The 22,887-nt window shown below is 45.2% G+C and overlaps 1 protein-coding gene across 5 annotated transcripts in view; it reads left to right on the forward strand.

The window, feature by feature from the left end:
- GPM6B (glycoprotein M6B) overlaps positions 1–22,212 on the forward strand; it is a 157,356-nt gene extending 135,144 nt beyond the window's left edge. For 3 of the 5 annotated variants that reach the window (XM_043896779.1, XM_043896775.1, XM_043896777.1), the window contains 6 exons: positions 10,311–10,497; positions 12,143–12,299; positions 13,362–13,533; positions 16,625–16,698; positions 17,566–17,631; positions 20,152–22,212. In XM_043896779.1, coding sequence (XP_043752714.1) covers positions 10,311–10,497; positions 12,143–12,299; positions 13,362–13,533; positions 16,625–16,698; positions 17,566–17,631; positions 20,152–20,301 — 806 coding nt within the window. In that variant the 3' untranslated portion in view covers positions 20,302–22,212. Of the gene's footprint in view, positions 1–10,310; positions 10,498–12,142; positions 12,300–13,361; positions 13,534–16,624; positions 16,699–17,565; positions 17,632–18,626 lie in introns of all 5 variants that reach the window. The other 2 variants (XM_043896776.1, XM_043896778.1) reach the window with 1 other exon arrangement.
- Positions 22,213–22,887: the final 675 nt, after the last annotated feature.

Genomic DNA, 22,887 nt, shown 5'->3' on the forward strand with positions numbered 1-22,887 from the left:
CTATTATAAATAATGTTGCAGTGAACAGAGGTGCATATATCTTTTCAAATTAGTGTGGAGATTACTCAGAAATTAAGAATAGAATTACCAATATAACCAAAGCTGTTTTACTTTTGGGGTATTTATCCAGAGAACATGAAAACACTGTTGGTGGGAATGTAAATTGGTGCAGCCACTATGGAGAACAACGGCCCACAGGGGTTCCCTTTCCTCCACACCTTTGCCAATACTTGTTATTTGTTGTCTTTTGGATAGTATTCTGACAGGTATGAGGTGATATCTCATTGTGGTCTTAATTTGCATTTCCCTGATGTTTAGTGAGTGATGTTGAGCATTGTTTCACATGCCTGTTGGCCATCTGTCTTCTTCCCAAGTCTTAATAACTATAGTGTGTTAGTCATTCTTTAAAGAAAAAAACAGCTGTCCGCCAGAAAACAAGATGCTAGTTCAGCTTGAAACTCAGTTGCACTTGAACTTGGCATCGTGCTCTGGCATGCTACAGAAGTCCTGGATGTGTCCTCATTTCATTATACAGAATCTTCAAAAGGGTGTGTAGATTTATTGCAGTTGATAAATTTTTTTAACCACATCAAAGTGAAACTCTCTTGTTTTTTCCCTGTGAGTGTGTGGTGGTGAGGAATGAACTGCTGATTCCTTCACTTTGGTGCCACTGCCTGATTTGTGCTATAGCCATCGGCAGTTTCCTGTGGAAATGTCAACACAGTGGGGAAAAGTCGGTACTGTCTAGTGCTATCATGAAGACAGTTTGGGCCTCCTGCACCTCCGGAGTCTTAGGGTCTCTCAAGGCTGCACCCACCCCCTTGGAGAGCCCCTCTTTTCTGCCCTTGTGGTTCAGTGAGGAGGTTCAGTGAGGAGCGATGGCCCAGACTTGCCTAAAGAGACCCTGCATTGTAAGGAGTTTCCCTGGAAATTGATGTGTACATGAAAGGTGGAGAACCAGTGCTCTTGAAGGGCAAGCTGCAAACTTTTCCTGTAAAAGGCCAGATGGTAAATATCTGGCAACTACTCAGCTCTGCCTTTGCAGCTTGAAAATACCCACATACAGTACAGAAAGGATTGAGCTCGGCCATGTTCCAGTCAAACTTTATTTCTGGACACAGAACTTTGAATTTTATATACTTGTGTCACGAAGCAGGATTATTCTTTGAGTTTGGGTTTTTTTCACAATCATTTCGAAATGTAAAAAAGCATGCTGAGTTCGCAGGCCCTGTGGAGAGCCCAGTTGAGCCCATAGGCCACAGTTGGCTGATGTCTCTTCTAGAACACATGTTCTCCAACTTAAGGTCACCTGGGGGGAAAAAAAAGCAAAACCTCTGATTCCTGAATCCCACCTGCAAAAATTGCGATTTAATTTGGTCTGGGGTAAAGTCTGGACATCAGGGCTTTCCCATGTGCTCCAGGTAATTCTCTTGGGCAGCAAAATTTGTGAACTTCTTTTCTGTAATATTTTTTAAACAAAGTAAGGTTATTTTCAGCTCTTTTGCTCCTTTTTAATTGTAGAATTTGGCGGTCATGCTGGTGTCTCAGACCAGGATGGTATATGGTAGCCTGAGAGCGGGGTTTCTCATCCTTGACCCTTGGTGTCGCCTCATTCTTTGTTGTGTTTCGGATGGGGACCGTCCTATACACTGTGGAGTGGTGAGCAGCATCGCTGACTTCTACCGGCTACCTGCCAGTAGCGCCTGCCCAGCTGTGATGACGCAGTGTCTCCACACCTCCCCTGGGGGCAGAATCGTGCCCGGGTGAAAACCAGGGATGTGAACATTGTGGAGCACGTGTGTGCACGCACTCTCAGGACTCTTCCCCCTTGGTGCTGCAGACATTAGGGTTGTGTAATTGTTGGGGGGGCTCTCCTGTGCCCTGTAAGATATTGAGCAACATCCCTGGCTTCCACCTACTAAAGCCAGGAGTATCCCCTCCACCAGTCCTGACAACCCCAGGTATCTTCGGATGTCACCCCATGTCCCCGACGTGGGCACACTCACTCCATGTGGAGAACTAAGTCAGGGAAACCTTGGTGCCCTGCCGTCCGATCTTATGTCTCTTAACTAAGGATTCTCTCTGCTTCCATTTTCCTGCTGGTTGTTTGAAAGTTGCAAACCTTGGTGACTTCTTTTCTTTTTAATTTGATGGATTATTAGGAGTTAGTAAAGTGGCAAGAAGGGTCGTGAGTTGAGGGTGTGTGTATGACATTCATTCCCTGGGGAAGAATCTGAGCCCTTGTTGCTGCCGGCCCTCCTGGGAGCCAGCATGAGAGCTGCAGCCAGGATCACAGACAACTTGGGGCAAATGACTGGGCCGTTGTGAGCTCCCAGCCATGGCAACGGGCATCCGCAAGCCCGAGGACAAAGCCAGTTTTCTTCTGTTGTTCTGCACAAAAGGTTCTAGAGATGCCAGAGACAAAATGGCCATTGAGAGGGAGAGGCATTGAGGCCTGTTTTTTTTCTCCCTACTGTGCGGTTTATATTTAAGCCATCTTAGACTAACGCACACTGGAGTTTTTGTGCAAATCAAAACCGAAAATTCTCCTTAGCTGCAGAGACTGGCTAAATGAAGGCTGAAGACCTGACTGACCTAATGGAGGTTCAGGGGGCCGGGTGAGAGGCACTGAGAATTACTAGTAAAATGCGCTAGAAAGCCTAGCAGTGATTTGTTTTTTCCACGAGTTGTTCACAGTCATCAAAAAAAATGCTTTCTTTACCCTTTTCTGGTTCATGTTCACCAGCGTTGTCATTGCTGGTTTGAAGTTTGGGAAAACTCAGCATGTGGATTTATGGGAATATCCAAGAAAAGCATTGCTCTTGCTTATCTGGCATCCACTTTGCATGGCATGGCGCGCTGCTGATACTCGGCACCAACTCCCTCTTTAAAAAAAAAAAAAAAAAAAATAAGCCTGGCCTGCGACTTCTCCTGCTGGGGACAGCCCAAAGCCCAGGTCCTTTGCCTGAACGGGGGAAGTGGGGGGATAGGTCTGTGTTCTCAGACCCTGTCAGTGGTATGACACTAAAGCATCTTTGTTGTGAAAAATCTGAGCTTAACAGTGCTTGCTTGGCTCAGAAGAAACACTCTAGTGGCACTCTTTTCAAGGCGGCTGAACAGCTTGGAACACTGTGTTTTTCTTCGTTGTGGCCCCTGGAACTTGCCATTTGATTTGCAAGTGACTGGAGTTAGGGCCAAGCCCAGCAGGCCTCCTCTTTGGAAAAAACACCAAACACGGCTGCACACAAAAGCGGGCACTTCACAGGGACTCGGGGCTCCGCACCTGGGGCTGGGCAGATTGGACTGGTGACTGGCAGTGGGCTTCTCAGACTTCCACATGCACTCCTGGGGGCTTGTTCTCATGCAGATTCCACCAACTCGACTGGTCTGGGGTGGGGCCTGAGACTGCATTTCCCCCAAGCTCCCTGCTGAAGCTCTTGCTGCTTGTCCGAGGACAATGCCTGGCAAAAGAAAGGGTCTAAAGCACTTGGAACTGCTCAACGCTCCCATGTCTTTCCTTGACCTCTGAAAGTTTTCACTGCGATCCAGAAGCTGACAGCATCCAGCATCAGCTCTTCTGAGCTACAGACCCACGTGTCTGATCACCCCCTGGAATCTCCCTTCGGATGGAATCTGGTCACCTCAAAGTCAGCACGTCTAAAACTGAACTCAACATCTTTTAAAACAATTTTTTTAATTGAAATACAGGGACTTCCCAGGTGGTGCAGTGGTAAAGAACCTGTCTGCTAATGCAGGAGACATGAGAGATGCGGGTTCGATCCCTGGGTTGGGAAGATCCCCTGGAGGAGGGCACAGCAACCCACTCCAGTATTCTTGCCTGGAGAATCCCATGGACAGAGGAGCCTGGTGGGCTACAGTCCATGGGGTTGCAAAAGAATCGGAAATGACTGAAGCGACTTAGCATGCAAGCACACATAATTAAGAAGATTGGATAGTCATGTAAGTGAATCCATATCTCATGGATTTCCATAGTTCATGCAGGAAAATCTGTGCCCATTTAACTACAAATCTGACTCAGTTATATACATATAGACGTTCTTTTTTTTAAGATTCTTTTTCTTTATGATTTATCACAGTATATTGAATATAGTTCCCTGTGCTATACAGTAGAACCGTGTTGTTTAGCCATCCTATACATACTAGTTTACATCTGCTAGTCTCTCACTTCCAGTCCTTCCCTCCCCGACGCCTCTTCCCCTTGGCAACCACAAGTCTGACCTCTATGTCCATGAGTCTGTTTCTGTTTCATAGACAGGTTCATTTTGTGCCATATTTTAGGTTCACATATAAGTAATATTGTATTTGTCTTTCTCTTTCAAACTTACTTCACTTAGTATGATAAGTTCCAGTTGCATTCATGTTGCTTCAAATGGCATTATTTCATCCTTTTTCATGGCTGAGTAGTATTCCATTGTATCCATGTACCATATTTTCTTTGTCCGTTCCTCTGTCGATGGAGATTAAGGTTGTTTCCATGTCTTGGCTATTGTAAACAGTGCTGCTATGAACATAGAGAAGCATGTTATCTTTCTAGATTAGAATTTTGTCTGGGTATATGTCCAGGAGTGGGATTGCTGGATCATACAGTTTAGTTTCTTGAGGAACCACCACACTGTTCTCCCTAGTGGCTGCACTAATTTACTTTCCCACCAACAGTGTAGGAGGGTTAAACTTGGCATCTTTGTCCTCAAAGCCTAGCCCTCCTGAGTCAACCCCAGCTCAAGGAACAGCACAGCACCATGGGGTTCCATGTGCAGAAATGGAGGAGTCACTCTTGGTACTCAGCACCCATCCCCAACCCCTCCTTTGAGTTCACATTAGGTTGTGCCCATTTGCCATCTCAAACGTCTCTCCGACGCATCCCTTTCTTCCACTTCTGCTGCCTTTGCCCTGGTCCAAGCACCTGTCCTCTTTTGCCTGCACCATTGCAGCGAGCTCCTATTCATCTCCAGGGCCGCTTTGTTCTGTCACATCTGCCAGAGGAATCTTCCGAAGCCCCGGTCTGTTCCCCGGGGTCAAAAAGGCTTGGTGGTGTCATGTGATTCTGAGGCTAAAGTCCAGATCCCTTCGAGTGGCCTGGAAAGCCTCCAGTGCATCCGGCTCCCCTAGACCCCTCCTGCCTTCCTTGCCCCACCCTCCTCCCGTACTCTCTCTGTTCTGGCATCATCTTCCATGCCCAGGAAAGCGCTTTGCCCTTTCCCCCCCAGGGCTTTTGTTCACGCAGTTTCTGTTTGCTGGAACACCCTTCCTAACCATCCCTCAGCTCAAACTCACCCTTCATGTCTAAGCTGTGGAGGCTGTCCCCTGTCACCCTCCAAAAGCCTGAGTAAGTCCCTGCTGTTTCCTAGCACTTCTGAGCCCCACACCATTTGGATAATGTCTGTTTTCCCCCGGGCTATAAACTGCATTAGCATGTAGCTCGCCTATCTTAGCTCGCTGTCGAGTCCCCAGTGTCCAGCCCAGTACGTGAGACCTCAGAGACACTTGGGTGAGCATTGAATGTGCTAATGGAATGAGATGGAATAAATGGACAGCTGTGCCCTCCCTCCCAGTGCTCTTGTCCTCACCCATATCTGTTACCACCCTGCCTAATTGACAGCTTCCATTCAATCAGGTCTTTAAGAAACCCCAGTACCCGAGATGATGATAACAGCAAGGTTATGGGGAAGAGCTTCTCTTGTTCCAGTGAGAGCTGAGCTGCACCTTCAGGTGACCCCATGCCAACTGCGTCTTTGAAACATGTCCCAGGGCGTTTCACCTGGATTCTTTGGTTCTGTTGAGAACTTAATCATTGACTCATTTGCCAGGGGTGGTCCTTCACAGCCTGCTGTCTAATACCTTGAAGACCATCGTTGCACAGGTTTCGTTCAGTTTGGTTGTGGTTTCAGGCCGGAGGATAAACTAGCTCCCTGATACTCCAGCTTGGCCAGAAGCCGGGAATCGTTTCGTGGTGTTTGGTGTTTATCATCACGGAGTTTGGCTGGTAATAAAAGAAAGCTGGTGAGGCTGCCACCGTGAAGAGCTGGTGCAATTCGTTAGGACTGTGGTTCTCAGATTTGAGCCTCTGTGGGACTTGTCTGAAAGCCCAGATGCCAGGCTACCCCACCGCACCACTGATTTTCTGATGCAGTTGTTCCAGGGTGGGACCCGAGACTCTGCATCTTTCCCGTGTTCACAGGTGATGCTGGTGCTCCTGGTCTTCAGACCACAGTCTGCCTGTCTGCCTCCAGATAAGGGTCTGCAAACTTTTCCTGGAAAAAGTAACTGTTTCAGGCTTTGTAAGCCACACACTCTCTGTCACAGCTACCCAGCTCTGCCTTGGTAGAGTAGGAATAGCCGCCAGTGATTTGTCAATGAAGGGGTGTAAGCTGTGTTCCAATAAAACTTTATTGACAAAACCACAGGCTCTAGTTTGCAGATCCCTGGTTTAGCAGAACCTGGAGCGTTGGCTCTGTTGGGGTTAGTACAGTGGGTGATTCCTACTCCCTCTCAGAGCAAAGGGGAAGCCAGTAATTCTCCCACATGCCGGGCATTTGACCTCATGAGACGGTTGCTGTGCTCAGGACAACGTGATAGGTAGGCAAGGTGACGTCTGCCTTTCAAGGCTGTGTTTCTATCTGACACTGAAATAAAAGCATGCCACAGTGGGCATATAAAGTAGGAAGAACCCCTACTGTCTCCTCTCACATAAGTACACCCAGGACTGGCTCCATAATTTGTAGGCCAAGTGCAAAATTGAAAATTCAGACACCCTTGTGCAGAAAGTAGTAAGAATGTCAAGATGGCAGTAGCGGAGCATTATAGTAAGCCCAAGACCCCATGGGGCTGTGCCGGTGTACTCCTGTGAGACCAATCTGAGCGCACAGCATCACCATGGCCTCCACCCCCTACCTCTGCCACACATGTACCCATAGGTCAGAAATGCTCTTAATGTGAGGACACTAACAGTATTGATATCATGTTTTAGAAACATATTTAGCTTTTTCTTGCCAGCTTTTTGCAGCACTCTTGGTTCCTCTGGGATAAGTGTGTGGCATATGACCAAATTACTCAGTGTTCAAAGATATGTTACACAGTGTAGGGAGAGATGGCTTCTAGACTGACAGAAAATGTACAGTGGGGAGCAATCCATTCACAGCTGGTTGGATATCCACCAGAAATGCAGTTTTAGCCTTGTGGGTAATTGGTCAACCATGCTAGAATAAGCTCTGTATCCAGTTCTATTATTTCCTGTAATTTTTCCCCAGGATGTATTTCACAGGCTTCGGCTCCTGGTGGCCAGCAGGGTTCGTAAAAGTTTTAGGTGTGCACATGCAACAACCCTGACCAATATGGAGACTTCTACAGGAGCCAGAGTTCTATGTTCGTAAATAAAACCCACCAAAACCCTAAGAGCATTGGCTTCTGCTGAGTGAGTATGCTTCATTGAAGTGATCCCGAAAGTCTTGAGTCTCTGGTTTCCCCTGCTGTTCTAGAACTAGACCTACAGCATGAGGATGTGTGGAGTCCATGAGAGAGACAAATTGGAGGAAAATGTTAGCCTTGATCTAGTGGTGAATTGGGGACTGAAGAGCATCATCCTTCTGACCCCCCTTGTCTTTTTCGAGCCACGGAACAGTTGTGGCATTTCCTTTGAAAGAAGCAAACAGCTCTAGCCCATTTGGAGGAAAGACTGTTTTGAAGTTGCAACCATGGATTTGGAAGGTTGAGTTCTCTTGTTAAAGGGTGAGTGTACTGCACTGTAACACCTAACCCTAGCCCCAGATGATGAGAAAGGATGTAGGCTTAGTAAGATAATGTACAACAGTAATATGCAGATTTCTTCAAATTTTATCAGACTATGTATCAGTGTCCCCATGTCAGCTGTTCACGTATTTGGCACCCTAGGTTTTACTGTAGAAAGCCTTTCAGGATCCCTCTCCGATTTGAATTATATTTCCTCCTGTCCTTCTGTATCCTTCTCCTCCACCCAACCATCCACTGGTCCTCCAGCAGCCTCTGTCTTGGTAGTCATCATGGTGTGCCATAGAAATTGTTACTCATCTAACTGATCTCCTTGAAGGCAAGGAAGGAAGACATCTTATTTTATGTTTGTATTTCCAGCGCCAACCACAGTGCTTATCACCCCCTAGATCTTCAAAAAGGACTGAATGAAATCCAAAGTAAAACTCAGAACCTAGCTCATGTCACAAGAAAGTGAGTATGTGGCACGTCAAAATTGATCTTCCACAACAGCAGTGTTCTCCAGTGAGAGAATCTCCTGTATCTGTTCTGTCCAAGATGGTAGCCACCAGTCCATGTGGCTCTTGAGCATGTGAAATGTGACTTTCTGCAAAGGAAGAGCTGAAGTTTTTATTTTGAGTAATTTAAACGGCCACATGTGCCCAGTGGCCACCATCTTGGCCAGCACAGTCTCAAGGCCACACATCTCTAACCAATAAGGACCAGAGATAACTTTGTTAGCCATGGAAGCATTCATCTCGTGCCTAACTTCATCGTGGAGCCTGAGAATGGGAGAAGTGGGGATGATACAACACAAGAGAAAAGAGGTCTATTTTCTCTCTCGTATGATGCAACACATACATCAAGGCCAGGAATTTTAGTTGCTGTTGGTTTGGGAGCCTGGAGATTTGGACTTTCAGTTGCATTCCTCTTACCTCACTTCAACCCGCTAGGAGGTCATAGGACAAAATGAGATTGACCTCTGTCATCTGTGTTCACAAATCTCACATATCCAAATCTCTTTAAGGTACTGACTTGCTAGTGGACTTGAACTATATTGTGTACTGGGTCCCATTTTGGGCGGTTTCATCAATCCATTTCAGGGAGGTTGGTCTTCTCGAAAATAGCTGGTCATCTTTTGAAATGAAAGGAAGAACACTTTCTTATGAGGGCCTGGCATTTTTGTTTTCCAGTGAACTGAAGAGAGAGATGGGGTTACCTCCTAGGGTAGGTTTAAGCAAACGCTAGTTTAGCATGGAATGATCATCAAAATGGAAAGGCCTAGCTCCAGTGTTTCATGCTGGGTAGTCATTCCCTGTCTACTGTAAAGGCTGTTTGGGGGAAAGAAATTTAGCCACCTTTAATGTGCTTGCCCTGAAGTCATGAACTGCTCTTGATTGCTGTTAAACATCGTAATGCATTCAGAGTTCGATTTCCCTGACAAGCCATTTAGTTAAGGGTCTAGATAGTATAAACAGGGACGGGAGGTCAGGAGAGGGACCCACATTATCCTGAGGCCTGCACCGCTCCACTGAAACGTAAAATGTCTCCGAACTGAAAATGTCACCTGACTCAGTCCCCGGGGAGGTCTTTATGGACATCTCAAGTCAAAGTTGATTTGAAAAATGAATGAGTTTTATTTCTCTCAAGAAGGAAGCGTGAACTGTGGCTCTCTCCTTCATTTCACTTCATGGATGCTCATTTTGTCCCCTCCCACCCCAACCCTGTTCCTTTTCCCTCTCCAAGTACTTAAACGTCACCCACCAGTTCTGGGTTCTTACTCTCAACATGTGCGTTGGGTGGGGGCAGGTGGAAGCTGAGGAGGTGGGTTCGGGGGACAAGTATGATTAACTTGCTTGTGCTGCCTGACTCTGGGGGAACATTTTTATTTAAAAGCTGAGCTGATTTCTGATATTGACATGAATGAAACCTGAGTGGGCCCATTTGAGTGGATCTGGGTGGCTTGGTACTTCTAGGGACCCATATGCCCACCCCCTTTCCAGAATGATTCCCTTGATACTTTTCTGATCACAGCAATAGTGTAATTACTGTATTTGACTCTTCTGGTTGCCCAGGAGGTCAGAGGCCAGGGAAAGCCATTGGCTGCTGCGAAAATAGAGAAATAGCTACCTGAAACCCTGTAAGGGTGAGGCTGGGGGGAACTTGACGGTCACTTGTCTTCATAGAATGGCAGCCTCACTGCAGTTCTGACATTGTTAGTGGGGTGATTGCTTCTCATTGTCGCTTGAGCAGGGGTCCCCTAACCTCAATCCTCAGTCAATCAGGAAGCGGTAGAGTTGTGCCTTACTCCATAACCATTTGTCACTTAGCTGCTCTGCCACACACCCCGAGCAAATTAAGCTGTGTTTCCCCTTGAAGCCCCCAGGCCCTAACCCACAGAATGAGATGAGGACAGCTCCCCCTCGCCCCTGCGATGTTGAGCTGTTACCCAAAGAGCATGCGGGGCAGAGGGAAGAGTCGACCTTTTCTGTTAATGCGCTGTCTTCATGAAGTCAGTCGTAGGCGTTTTACCCTTACCAGCCGTGTTTTCTCTCCCCTGGGTCCAGGCTGCTTTGAATGCTGCATCAAGTGTCTGGGCGGAGTCCCCTACGCCTCGCTGGTGGCCACCATCCTCTGCTTCTCGGGGGTCGCCCTGTTCTGCGGCTGTGGGCACGTGGCTCTGGCGGGCACCGTGGCGATCCTGGAGCAGCACTTCTCCACCAACACCAGCGACCATGCCCTGCTGAGTGAGGTGTAAGTTGCCTCCTTCCTTTTAGAAGTAGATTTAAAGTGCCACCGCCCCAGGAGGGTTGCGTAAAGACTGCTGTGGGCGCCCCTGGGAGAAAATGGATGCCTTTCATTCACACTCCCCAGGGGCAGACAGGAAAAGGGCCAGGAAAGAAGGGAAAAGAAAGGGCCAGGAGTGCAGTGGGTGTTGGGGACCTGGGATAGGACCACGCCTGGGGAATGGGACGGTGCACACACAACACGCGGGTGGCCAAGGGGGATGGTGGCAACACTGCCACCCAGAGAGTTACCACGGTCCCCGAATAACAGATGCCTTCTGATGCTGTCAGAGAAAATGGCCAGCCCTGGCCTGGTAGGAGCCTATGGAGGACTTAGCCCCACCCGAAGTCTACAGGAGTAGGACCTGGACATTCATTCTTCAAGCAGAGGAAAAATCCCCGGGGATCCTCCAGTTCAGAAAAGGGGGATTTTTAGGGGTATGGCCTCAGCCCTGCTATCCTAGAACCCTCCTGAGTGTCCAACTCCCGTGCATGGATTCTCATAAGTGTGCCTGCCCAGCAGCAGTGTATTGATGTCTTCGTGTATCTTCCCCTGCCTCTGACTGTTTGCTTTTTCCTTTCTTACTCTCAAAGTTTGACGTCTTTAGGTGCCTTGTGATTGGGAGATATTTTTCTACCAGACCTTTGAGAAAGGCAGGAATGAATTTTTATGAAATAATAAGGGAATCATGTTGGAAGAGTCCTTGGGAAATTTATTTGTGAAGTGATTCAAAGAAATCAGCATTTGGGAGGCTGTGAGGAGGATCAAGCAGGACAAGGGATTCAATGAGTGCCAACTGGGTACAAAAAAGACCAAGAAATATTTACCGTGACTGAGCCTCGGGAAAGCATGGTAGCTTAATTAGCTGGTGATGTTGATAAGTGGCTCTCAAACTTGGAAGAATGTTTTTAAAAAAATCCCCAGGTCTATGTTTCACCCCAGACTAATTGAGTCATAATCTCTGGGGATAGGACCCAGGTACCCATAGTCTCTAACTCACCAGGTGGTTCCACTGGGCAGCCAGAGGTTGTCATCTGCATTTCTGTTGGCTTTCATAGGACAAAATTAGATGTGAATTAACTTTTTGTATCTTAAACCTACTTGATACATTATCACAAGTGTCTTGCGCAGAAAGTGTTTGCCCAAGTTACTCCATAGAGAGGCCATGAATGCTTACTTAGGGGTTTTAGTAGAAAACGATTAAGCACAAAGCCTGGTTGGGAGACATTCTGATGTGGTGGAAGGAACAGGCCGTCCACTGGACCCAAGTTGAAATGCTGGCTGTATGTGTGTCCTGGATGAGTGGCTGTAACTCGTCAATCTCTGCATTTACTTACATGCAAAGGAGTATCATCTAGTAAGTACTAAAAGTCCATTGGGCCCCATCCAAAGGAAATATCTCCCTCATCTGGGAAGTTGCCCACCCCTGGGAAGAAGGGCCCAGGTTGCTGTGGTCTGGACAGGGGTGCCTGTCTGTGGCGCCCCCACCGAAGCCATCAGTGGGCTGGCTGTCACAGGATGTCACCTACCCTTACAGCCTCCCTCCAGAGGCCAAAATCGTCTGTTCACCAGGCTGCGAATGTAACCACTTGGGATCTTTTTCTTTTCACAGAATTCAACTGATGCAGTATGTCATCTACGGAATTGCATCCTTTTTCTTCTTGTATGGGATCATTCTGCTGGCAGAAGGCTTCTACACCACAAGTGCAGTGAAAGAACTGCATGGGGAGTTTAAAACAACAGCCTGTGGCCGGTGCATCAGCGGGATGGTGAGTATGCATGAAATAATACAAAATTCAAGTTTTTTCTGCCTGGTATGGTTTTTGGCACCCGCTTCCCTTTGCTGACATGTGGTCTGTGATTGCATTCACTCAGCAAAGCTGAGGCGTATCTGTAACCCAGTGGAGCCTGACCAGTTCCTTCTCTGGCCTTTCACGGGCACTGTTTGCTGACCTCTGGCCTAGTGGAGGACAGAGCTTAAAAGGGGCTCGGTAAGAGACAGGGTCAGGAAGTGCTCTATCACAAAAGGAGACTCAGGGGTGGAGGGAGAGGTGGGAAGGAGGCATTTTTGGAGTTGGAGTTGGGGGCACGTTGAAGTGGGGTTTATAATGGCCTATGCCAAGCAGCTGGATGTGTGGGTCTGGCATTTGAAAACTGGTCAGATGTGAAGAAAACAGCTGGGGAGCTGAGAGAGATGCACTCACATGGAGGCAAAAAGTCATGGGAGGAGGAAGATAAACACCCAGGCTGCAGGGCTGAGGACACCATCTGAGCTCTCTGCTGTCCTGAGGTGAGGACTCTTACAGATGTAAAACCAAGCAAGACTAGAGGGAAATGAGCATTTGATCCGGTTTACTGTGCACTAAGCTTGTGTTCATGGCTATTGTAAATGTAGTAAAGGTGCATCTAATGCTTTTTAGTAATTTCACAGGATCATGAAACTACCCAGGTTCTTTTCCAGAAAGAGCTTCCTGTAGTGATGGCTGTTCTACAGCCCATCTATTACGTAGAATAAAGGCAATTTGGAACAGAGTTCTAATGCAGTGGCCTGTGAGAACATCCACACACCTTGGTAAGTGTGGAACTGATATTTACAAGGCACGGCTGAAGGAGGCCCTGTCCCAGCTAGCTCAGTGACCTTGGACAAGGGACAGCCTGCCTTGGCTACTCACGTCCTTACTAAATAGGGAACTGCAAAGTTCCAAAACTTCCCTTGTATCTGCTATGGTCCAGTGACTGCATCCAGCAAGTTCAGTATTAGGAGAAATATATTATTATTCCTCCCAGGGATTGTACTGGTTGGTGAAGATTCTTTCTCCTTCTTGTCCTAGTTCGTCTTCCTCACCTATGTGTTGGGAGTGGCCTGGCTGGGTGTGTTTGGTTTCTCGGCGGTGCCAGTGTTCATGTTCTACAACATATGGTCCACCTGTGAGGTCATCAAGTCCCCCCAAACCAACGGGACAGCAGGAGTGGAGCAGATCTGTGTGGATATCCGGCAATATGGTACTTCCTGTGATTCATTTGTGTTCTATGTGTGTATGTGGGCCTAAATTATTACAGGGTTGTAATAATAATAATCCTAATAATCACTAGGATGGAGGAGAGCAGAGGAAAGCAGAGAAGACTGAAGAAACAAGACTCTGGAGATCAGGGGATGAGACCCCAGAGACTCAGGAGAGGAACTCAGGAGACTTGGGAGACGAGACCCACGACTGGAGACTTTGGAGATTTGGGATAGGAGACTCGGGAGATGAGACCCCAGAGACTCAGGAGATGAGACACTGGACAGTAGACTCAGGAGAGGAGACTTAGGAGACTAAGGAGATGAGATGAGACTTAGGCTACTGAGGATAAGACAGTTAGGAGACTCGGGAGACAACACAGTGGAGACTCAGGAGATGAGACTCTGGAGACTCAGTCGAGACGAGACCCTGGATAGCAGACTCAGGAGAAGAGGTGAGAGTTAAGCTACTCAGGAGCAGAGAGTCAGGAGACTCAGGAGACAAGATCCTGGAGTCTCAGGAGAAGAGACCGTGGAGAGCAGACTCAGGAGAGGAGACTCGGGAGATGAGACCCAAGTGATTCAGGAGACGAGAGCCCGGGGTCTCAGGACAGGAGACTGTGAAGAGGAGACTCGTGAGAGGAGATTTAGGCTACTTATGAGCCTGAGAGACAGGAGACTTGGGAGACGAGACCCTGGACAGGATACACTATTGACTCGGGATAGCACACTCAGGAAAGGACACCTAGGATACTCAGCAGACGAGACTCAGTAGATGAGACCCTGGTGTCTCAGGAGATCGAGAAAGGAGACTCAGGAGAGGAGAAGAGGGTTAGGAGATTTGGGAGAGGAGACTTAGGGGATGAGACTGGAGGTTAGACCCTGAACACTCAGGAGACTCTGGAGATAAGACTCAGGAGAGGAGAGAAGACCTAGGCTAGTCTTGAGAGGAGACTGTAGACAAGACTCTGGACACTCAGGAGATGAGATTCTGGAGACTCAGGATGTGAGTGGAGACTTTGAAGATTCAGGAGAGGAGATGTGGCTCTGGAGACTCAATGACAACATAAAATCTGGGCATATTTTTTTATTTATTAGTTGGAGGCTAATTACTTTACAATATTATAGTGGTTTTTGCCATACATTGACATGAATCAGCCATGGATCTACATGTATTCCCCATCCCGATCCCCTCTCCCACCTCCCTCTCTACCCGATCCCTTTGGGTCTTCCCAGTGCACCAGGCCCGAGCACTTGTCTCATGCATCCAACCTGGGCTGGTGATCTGTTTCACCATAGATAATATACATGTTTCGATGCTGTTCTCTCGAAACATCCCACCCTCGCCTTCTCCCACAGAGTCCAAAAGTCTGTTCTGTACATCTGTGTCTCTTTTTCTGTTTTGTGTATAGGGTTATCGTTACCATCTTTCTAAATTCCATATATATGTGTTAGTATACTGTATTGGTCTTTATCTTTCTGGTTTACTTCACTCTGTATAATGGGCTCCAGTTTCATCCATCTCATTAGAACTGATTCAAATGAATTCTTTTTAATGGCTGAGTAATATTCCATGGTGTATATGTACCATAGCTTCCTTATCCATTCGTCTGCTGATGGGCATCTAGGTTGCTTCCATGTCCTGGCTATTGAAATCCGGGCATATTTTAAAGTCATCCAAAGGGACTCTAACAAAGCTGAGCACTGGATACCTATTCAAACTTATCTTCCTGAGTGGGCACTTTTACCTAAGTTCAGTTCATCTTGAGAGGCCACCGAAAGGGCCATGGCACCTCCTGTCCATCACTGCAAACCAGACATCCCTCGTGAGTGAGAAAAGGCAGTTTCAGCAGTACTTCTGTCCAGGATGGTGGAAATCCTATTCTTGGCAGGATCAACTAGGGGGGAAAAGTTTTCCATTAGAATTGAAGAGGAAATAATTGTTCTTTCAGAGCTTTTCTAGAAGAGCTTTCTTCCTGTCTGGCTTATCCTCAGCATCTTACCTTGAACCATAATACAAAACTTAACCTAAAATGCCCCTTGCACTGATCTCCTCTCATAGAGCCAAAGGTTCAACCACACTGTTCTTTAGGATAGATGGAAAACAGAAACTCAAGTTGATTTTTAAAATATTTGTAAATGAATATCTAGGTGCATGTATCATTTCTCTATTCTTCAGCATTCACTACAAATGTCTGGTCATCAGTAATCATTTAAAAAATCTTCTGTTCTTGAAATCAGTGGTTTCATCATTTCCCATTCTCCTGAAACAAAGACTTACTACTGGTCCATAACAAAGGTAGAAGGAATAGTTTTTAAGTATCCTGCTTTCTGACCTCCTGGGAGACAAGAGAACTTGAGGTGTGTTTCATATTTAAGGGCACATTGAGGCATTAATGGCAGAAAAAGCAGCAGCTGCCATGTGGACGAGGTGACCACAGAGGGGAGTTGGATATAGCAAAGACACCACAGGCTGAGCTGGCCTCACTCTCTGGGGAAGTACAGTGGTTTTCCAAGCTTCCAATTGGACTTTGCATCCAGAAGTAGTTCTGAGATACTTGTAAAACACAACAAAAAGGAACAGAAAAGCAAAGACATAAAAAATGGAAGTGCAGATTACAGAATATAAACAAATTCCTCTGTCAAATTGCCATGAACCTTTCTGAGCATAGCCTCTCCCTTTCAGAACGGAGTCAGGGCCAACCATGGTGAAAGAGCTTGAGGTGCAAGGACGCAGACCATGAAGTTTAGGGCGAGATGTGTTTGGCTTCAGGAGGAAATGCCTTATAAGGGCGGTGGGGGGGGGTGTCCTGCAGCTGTTGAACTCGAGTTCATGAATATCAGCTCAACTAACCAAAGTATAATTTGTCTAATTCTCTTATGGACTAGTTGCCTTTGCTCTTGCCCTGTTGTCCAAATAGGACTTTTTATTATTCCAGAAAGTTTCTGCTGCAGAAGGCAGATACATCAACTGCTGATGAAGAGCATAGCACGTGATTGTGTTGTAACTGCCTCTGAAAGTGGAGGGGCCCAGTGCAAGCAGGGACACTGGCGTTTGTGCTAATCACTAACCTGCTGGGATTCACTTTCTAGGAATCATCCCTTGGAATGCTTTCCCAGGAAGAATATGTGGCTCGGCCCTGGAAAACATCTGCAACACCAACGAGGTAGGCCCCAGCCCCTCAGCTGGTCCTAGACGACCACTGGGCACTTCAGGCTGAGACAGAGGGTGCTCCTAGGGAGAATGACCACGAGAGGGCTCTGAGCCACCATTTTCCACCCAGACAATGGCCCTGTCCCATGGCTGAATCCAGAGTGACGGTCCTGCGCCATCAGACAGCTTTCTGTTTTGGCGATATTTGGCGAGTGATCCCAATCCTGCCCAATCTGAATATATCTCGAGTCTTCTCTTTCATCTTCAGATCATTTTTCAAAGTAGAACATTTGTCACAGGACCAACGTAAATTTTCCCAGAGAGGACTGCCCTCAATTTGTATACAACTGAATTTTTATACATTGACAACTTAGTCTTTTGTCTAAAGACTGGGTTGCTACTATTGCTTGTACATCCTTACTTAGCAGTAAATCCTGACACACTATGGTTGAAAGATCTCTCTGCCCTAGAATAGTCTTCAGGCGTTGGCTTATAACTGTATATAAAAGCAGATTCTCAAATGCACTGGTGGGAGCTTGCATTTAAGATGATCCTGACATGGTTTTGGAAGTAAGGAGCAACCACAATAATCAGGGCCCACCTACCTGGCTGCTGGGTGTGCACATCCATGATCTGGGCTGCAGGTGGCAGGCATGCAGGAGCAGGATAATACCCTGTTCGTGGGGAGCAGCCCCAGCTACTCCCATGTAATTGGCCTGGGGTACAGCCTCTTGCCAAGTTTTGAAAGCTCCCCAGGTAAGCCCAGCATGTGCCCGGTCTTCAGAAATCAGCCCTACAGAGGCAAAGGGAGCGCACCCAGAATAGAGGAGGCCATCACTCCCCCGCAGAATGCTCACCTCGGTGCCCGGTTCTCTCCTAGTTCTACATGTCCTATCACCTGTTCATCGTGGCCTGTGCCGGAGCTGGCGCCACCGTCATTGCCCTGGTGAGTGCTGGCCCCGTACCCTGCAGGCACTGTCCTGACAGATTTCCCTTCCAGCCAACACACCTGGGACTCGGCCTCGGTTCAGGTGCCCCTGTGTAAACGTACCCCATGTCTAGCTTGCAGGAAGGATGATGCTGGTCTTGGCATTCATGGTAGGTGATGAGATTCAGATTTGGTGGGAAGAACCCTTTTGCCTCCGTTTAAAGGCATCTTGTGGGGTATATGTTGCTGATTCATGAACAGTGTACCCACGGCCAGCAGCAGGGTGCCTCAGGCCTGACTGGAGCTTGCTGAACACATATATTTTCTCCATCAGGCCCCTCACAGTCTCCCTGCACTTAGGAACTCTAGACAACCCTCTAGCACTCTCATGAGGGACCACAGAAAGAGTGAGATCACAAAAATGCAGAAACCAGGGCACCAAAGACATGATGAAAAGGACACTTGTTTACAGCTGCCACAGGAAGGCAGAGCGTTGCCTTGGGTGTGTTGGCTTTCCGGCATTCTGTGCGTCCGCATGGCCGTGAGTGCTGACTGGAGAGTTAGGGAAATTTTAGCACAAGGACAGATTCATAAATACAGAAGATGCCACCGCACAAGCGTGTGTCTGTGTGTATCCATGTGGACCGAAAACTTGGGAGGGCATGGCTTGTGGTGTCCAGAGATCTAAGGTGGGTAGAGTGAGGGAGAACCTCAAGTGCTGAGAAATGAGGAAGTGAGTCCTTCAGAGTTTGTCTAACCTTGATGTCATCCCTCCCCATGTGGAGGCAACCCTCTGTTCCCTCAGGGTGGGGACCTGTTCTCTGGGCTGATGACTTATATCATATATGTGTCTCCAGAAGCTTGAGTGAGAGAGAAATAATGGGCTTACAAATGGCAAAAAAGAAACACCCTAGGCTCTGAGCTGGCTCCCATCCCCGGCCAAGTTTAGAAGCGTCAGGGCAGCAGCCCGCACTAACTGTATCTTACTGTCCTGTTCTGTTCTCTTCCACCAGCTGATCTACATGATGGCTACTACATATAACTATGCGGTTTTGAAGTTTAAGAGTCGGGAAGATTGCTGCACTAAGTTCTAAGTTGCATAAGGCCAATAAGGAGCTTTAGAGAGCTATATTCTGTAGCGTGAAGTATCACTGACCCCCAGACTAAAGCAGAGCCTAGGCTTCTGCAGTTTTGTTACAGTAATTTGTAAATCGCTTTAGTCAACTCATTTTGCATGGTAGATTAATCAAATGACTTACCGTACATGAACTCCGAAATGATGATGAGATCTGGCTATTTCCACTTTGTGGAAAGGATTCAGTTATTTACTGACATTGGTGAGCAGCCACTGAAAAACAATTTCTTTGAACTTAAAACTCTGAGCAGTATCTCTAAGTGAAGTATTAAAACTGGAATACCTGTGTTTTCCATTATTTTTGCTTGCTTGATAACCCATTTCAGTAATGAACACAAGCGCTGAAGATGAATTGGAAGAGAACCGTTTTCATCTGGATTTGGTCTTCTCAGACTCTGTCTGGAAAATATTTTACAAATATATTTTAAATCTAATTACAGTACTTTTAGGGCTCACTACCAAATAAATGCCCCTCAAATAAGCTGATGAAAATTTGAAGAGCTCACTTGTTATCTCCCAAAAAATATTTATATGTAGTTTTATTTTTATACAACACCATCAGTCGTTTCAGAGCCCACAGAATGGATAACCTCACAGTGTTGGATTGGGGTGAGTAGTAACTGATTCCTCATAGCCACTTCTCAAACTGCACGTAAGATTCTAATGGGGAAAGTAATTGTGCTTGGATCTGAAAGTCTCCAATATGTTGAGAAGGAACTTGATATATAGATTTTGCAGGAAAGATGAGGAAAATAAGCGGGAAAGAAGCATTTGCCACATCAAACTGTAAAGAATGATCATAACGATTCTGACGTTTTGTGAAATGAAATCACGGCAGTTATACACGAAAACTAGTTTCACTACTAAAAGTGTGTTAACACGGAGTCTGCATGCTTTGCTGATAGTTCTTAATTTTGGTTTTGGCATTTACTTAATTTTTCCATGTTAAGTATGTAGTTTTATATTATTTACTCAAAATAAACACCGTTCACACTTTCAGGCCTTTGGGGAAATTGATTTTTGTCCACAGATAGGAAAGATCTTTGCACGACACTCATTCCAAAATAACCACACAGTGTGTTTCTGAACTTTTGCCTTCGTTTTTAAAGTGACTCTTAAAATGGTAAAAAGCACCCTGTCGTATTTCATTTTTGCCTTTTCTTAACAGTAACTTGGGCCATTTTCTCCTGGTTCATTATGTTTGTTTACTAACTTTTTTCACCCTTTTAATATGAAGCGTCCTAGCAGAGCTTGCACTCAGTCTCCGATGCCTGATAGCAGAATGAGTATTAATCCGGAATAACCCTCTCCATTTTTACAGCACAGAGCGTCTAATCTGCCTTCACAGCTCGCTTTGCCTTCTCACATGCTCACTAGCCATCATGCTCACCCTTCTTTTCCAGATCCACTTCCTCATGATACTGTCTTCTAACTGGGCTTACTTAAAGGATGCAAGCAAAATGCAGGCTTACCAAGATATCAAAGCAAAGGAAGAACAGGAACTGCAAGATATCCAGTCTCGGTCAAAAGAACAACTCAATTCTTACACATAAATGTTTGCCAGAGGGTCTCAGCCAACGAATTTACAGCTCTGACAAATCATCAGACAGCTGCTCTGCAGTACAGATGTGTACCCCACCAAACAAACTCACGTAGAAGTCCAAACACTTCACTGTCTGTCTCAAGCTGCTGGGATGTATTTCTAGGAAAACCTTCCAGTAGGTAACTCTCTTTCTTTACAACAGATATTGGAGGTTTCATGGGAGCCATTTTAAAAGGCAACACTTCAACAAAATGAATATTTATCCTTTTGAAATTTTTGGCATGTTCACAATCCTACCAAGACAGGCTGTGAAAATACATGATACCCCTTGATAAGGACCATGCCATACCAGCATCAGGCAGTATGACCACACATTCACTTCTGCCATCTGTCCTCAAACACATCTAAATAGGAACTAAAATGGAATTGCTGTGACATTCCATTTCTGACAGCTGACATGTATGAAACTTTGGCTCAAAGATAAAGTGATTCTTAGAGTTGACCCTTGAAGAAAAATATAAGCTGACCTCCCCACCCCTCTAAGTCCAGAACATACTAATTTCCTGGTCCAATCAGAAAGGTTTTTTTTCCCTCAAGAATGCTAAACTGAGCCCACTATAATAATTCTGCATTACCTACCATGGATGAAGCTAGATTCAGACTGACAAGCTAGCCAAAATCAATTTTGTAATAGATTTCTTTTAAATAAATGTCAGCTTTGCCTTAATATTTGTTTTCAATTTCTAAGAACTTACAATAGGCAACCCCAAATCCTTCAAAGAATTTTGCTTCACAAATGTTTTTCTTAATGAAGAAGTGTTACCTTATTAAAATGACCACCACTCAAAACCATTTTTATGTGGTCTGAATAGCAAGTTTACAGTTTCATACCAACTATCCAAAACCTAATTACCAACAGACCACAGACCTCCTACTTTTATAGACTTGAATACTGAAGTAATTTCAATTAGGTTTGATATTTATTTCACTTTTTCTTATCTAAATCTTAAGTTTCCTGGAATAAGAAAGTTCAATGTTCAGGAAAAGAAAAAAAAAAAAAACCCAAATGCTTGAGTTTAAGCCATCTTAAAAAGAAACTTGCCTTCTAAATCATTGTGTTTCAGAACATTAAGTGACTATAGGTATTGGGTATTAGTGATGGTAAACTTTGTGTTGTTCTTTATGAAATGATACATATAACTGTTGGGTGCATCAGTGCTTTTAAAGGGGGCTGCATAATATAATAGGGTTAACTATGTATATTCATGTTAAGAATTAACTTGTGGTTTGGCTGTTTCCTGGATTTTAAACATATCCACGTGCAGAAATGTGTTAAAATGAAAGGAAGCATACCTTTATCAGATGCTATTAAAATTGAACAGCAAGTATAATATTTCATTTGGATTCTTTTTGTTGGTGGTGTTGTTAATGCCTAAAAATGCCTATTTGGATCTTGACTATTTTTTCTTTTTCTAAATTGGGAGACGATCTTTTCTGTGTAGAACAGTTGTTCCAGAATAGCTTGGTGTTTCGTTTTCCTGTTGCATGACAAGACCTAAATATTTTTTCCAGCAGTGGAGGTGCTGTTTGAGTCCAGTGTTCTAGAAGAGGCAGTGTCTAAAGCCTAATTTTACTTTTCTAATTCTGGTAGCTCTTACCAGGAATTTTTGAAAGTTTTGTTTAAGTAGTCTAATATTTTTTATGTAAAGAGCATTAAATTTTGCTATGTATAAATTTTTGTAACCTAACAGTGAATCAATATTTTCTATCAGTGCCAAGGGCTTCCTGTAGTTCTATTCAAGTGTTACAATAAATATTTGTAGATAATAGTCAATACCTGTGTATGCTTATTTTAAAGATCTATTTAGGTGGAAATAGCTGTGGATGTATTAAGAGAAATGAAATAAAAATTATAGCTTCATTCACTTGCCTTTTTACCATACATATATACTCTCTCTCTGTCCTCGGTATGGTGTCATTTTTAAACAGTATGCATAATCAAGATTCTACATTTGTATGGAAATCAAGTTTCCAAGTGCCATGTGTTTCATTTCTGACAGAAGCCTCTTTTAAAGCAAGAGCAATTTGAGAAAACACTAACCCACTGGGCGGTATGTTACATCAATTGCCACTAACACTTAGGTATGAAGCTAGTCAGAAAAATTATGTGCTGATTTATGGGATTAATACAAAGCTTTCTGTTTGGAGACAGTGGGAACAGTGAGGAACCTTCATAAAGGTCCACGTAACACTGTCTGTTTTACCAACTGAAGATACCAGTCTATTCAACAGGGTCCTATTGTATAGAGCACAGGGAACTATAATCACTATTTTGTAATAAACTATAAGGGGAAAAAAGAGTCTGAAAAAGTGTGTGTGTATATATATGTATATATATGTATGTTTATATATATATATACACACACACATGCATAACTGAATCACTTTTGTATACATCACTAACACAACATTGTAAATCAACTATATTTCAATTACAAAACTAAGCTGCAGAGCTAGGTTTCTTACTTAGGACTTCATTTTATAATTTCTTTCAACTACTTACCTGTCAGCATGATTGTACATGTGGATTGTCTAT

The sequence above is a fragment of the Cervus elaphus genome, chromosome X, assembly GCF_910594005.1.
Source record: "Cervus elaphus chromosome X, mCerEla1.1, whole genome shotgun sequence".
Classification (NCBI taxonomy): Eukaryota; Metazoa; Chordata; class Mammalia; order Artiodactyla; family Cervidae; genus Cervus; species Cervus elaphus.